General features: G+C 49.3%; 1 protein-coding gene across 1 annotated transcript in view; it reads left to right on the top strand.

Moving 5' to 3' along the window:
• Nucleotides 1–11: 11 nt before the first annotated feature.
• The window catches only part of NET1 (neuroepithelial cell transforming 1), an 11,546-nt gene continuing 9,347 nt past the window's right edge, over nucleotides 12–2,210 (top strand). Inside the window, exon 1 of the mRNA XM_010013412.1 lies at nucleotides 12–111. Coding sequence (XP_010011714.1) covers nucleotides 19–111 — 93 coding nt within the window. The 5' untranslated portion in view covers nucleotides 12–18. The remainder of the gene's footprint in view (nucleotides 112–2,210) is intronic.

Genomic DNA, 2,210 nt, shown 5'->3' on the forward strand with positions numbered 1-2,210 from the left:
ACGCCGCGCACTGCGGCCATGGTGGCTCACGACGAGCTCGGGGGGCTGCTGCCCATCAAACGGACTATCCGGGTGATCGACGCGCAGAACCAGTCCTTCAGGGAGCAGGAGGTGAGCTGGAGACGGGGGAAAAGGGTTGAAGGGAGAGCGGTGGGTATGGGGGCTCCCCCCTTTCTTCCCGCTCTCTGCGCCTGAGGGGCGGCGATCACCCAGGCAGTGATTTGTTTATATATTTCCTTTTAAAAGGCAATTTTCTTAGCCCCTGGAGGCAGCGGGAGCAGGGAGCAGACCCCGAGCTCCTGACCCTGCACTTCCCAGTGGGAGTTTCATTAAGAAACCGCCTGTTGCTCTGAGCGTTCTTTCCATTGACAGGATTTTTCCTAATTATGGTGCTTGTTTGCTGCATAAACCGAAAAAAACCACGTAAATTATGGAGGTTGGGGTGGGTTTTTTTGTTAAGTATTGTTATTTTTACCGTCCGTTGTTATGCAGAGGGCAATCGTTGCATTCCTGGTTGATGCCCGCATGCCTCCTGCTGCGACAGGAGGCAAAAGTTCAGCAGCCAGGTAGGGACCGGCTGCCCTGGGCAGGGCTTTATTGCCCAGATTAGCGGTGAGATGAGGTGGGAAAGGAAAAACAAGGCGGTTCCACACAGCTCTGGGGCTTTTGAGGGCTTTGGGCTCTTCAAACCCTGCCTTTCAAACAACCAAACTTGGGCAATCTCATTGTGCAAAAGGAGAACCAGATGTTGGGAGAGAAATAACATGAACCAGATTGCTTCAAGGAGAGCAAATCGCCTCTAATTCTTAAAACATGTATTTTCTGTAGGGTATAGCCAGTATCTGAGTCTGCGCTTGAGTAATGGCTCTTAAACCAACACTGTGCCAGTGCCAGGTACTGCGTTGTTATCGGGAGTTATCAGCGCTGCTCCTTTGGTTGCAACCAGCCGGTTGGATTTGGGAAAGGGCTGTAACCTCCTCCCAACGTGTCAAACCAGAGGCTGGTTGTTCACTTTGAGCATTGGGAACAGAGCTTGAGATTCAGCCGTCTCCTTGCACATGAATCTTAAATCAGGTGATGATTTCTGGCAGGAGCTGGTGACTAAAGCCCCTTTTTGCTTATTTGGCTGCATAGGAAAAGTTTGGCCGCGCGTGGTTGTTTGCTTTGTCACCGTGTTTGGTGGTGTGGGACAGGCACGTAGGACATTGCTCTCTAGTAAGTGATCCTTGTAAAACCCACTAATTATTACCCAGCACGAGGGGAAAGGTTGGAGCTGCTGCTGGAGGGGCATTGCTCAAAAGCAGAGCCTGGTTTTCTTTCCAGTAAGGTGTAATCCTTTCACAATCAAAGAGTTAACCTGCACTTAGAAGCACATGAAGAAATTCCACCAGTGGGAATTATTGCCTGCCAGCTGAGGCACAGATTTAGCTTTTTGTGTACGATATATTTATATCCACTTCTAATAAAGAGCCTCTTGGAAAAAAGAAGTCATTCTGAATGGAAGCGGTGCTGTTGGACTCGCTGGGCTTTTCATCAGTGCTTAACACCACCAGTTAGTTACAGGAACCTTGCAGGCTTCGTTCTAATCTGGGCTCCTGTAAGTAATACACTGCGGAGACAGGGCAATCATTGTTTAAAATAAAAACTCCAGCCTGAGCCAAAGTTATCCATAGCATGAACTGCTCCGAGGGCTCAGCTTACATCCAGTCTGACTGTAAGGGGAGTCCATGACCTCAACCTGAAATGCAGCTCGCGAGGAAGGTGAAGTTTCTGAGGAAAGGGGTTTTTTTCCTCCCTTCCCTGCCTTGGATCAAACAAGAAGGAAAAGAAGAAGCAGATGCTTCATTTTGGCAGTCGAGCCGGTCGTGTCTGAGCACTCGCGGAACAGAAAGTGGGATTTGTTTAAGAGAGGGGAAATGGCCTTTTGCTAAGCTGAATTTATAGCATACACAAGCCTTTCTGTTGGCCAGACACCCCAGGGAAGCACATTGCATGTACAGAAATCCCTCTGGTCATGCAGATCTATGTGAAATTCCTCCTTCCTCAAAGCAGAGGAGGGCTCCTTGAAGCAGTGCTCCCTCCTGATAAAATGGAGCAGTGTTTTCCCTTCGATCCCATCTTTGCACATCCCCATATATATCAACTGCTCGGAAAAGTGGTGGTTTATAATCCCAGGGAGCCCTTTTGTCCCACACGGAGAGGCAGGGATG

Source organism: Nestor notabilis, unplaced genomic scaffold, assembly GCF_000696875.1.
Source record: "Nestor notabilis isolate BGI_N333 unplaced genomic scaffold, ASM69687v1 scaffold14334, whole genome shotgun sequence".
NCBI classification, from domain to species: Eukaryota; Metazoa; Chordata; class Aves; order Psittaciformes; family Psittacidae; genus Nestor; species Nestor notabilis.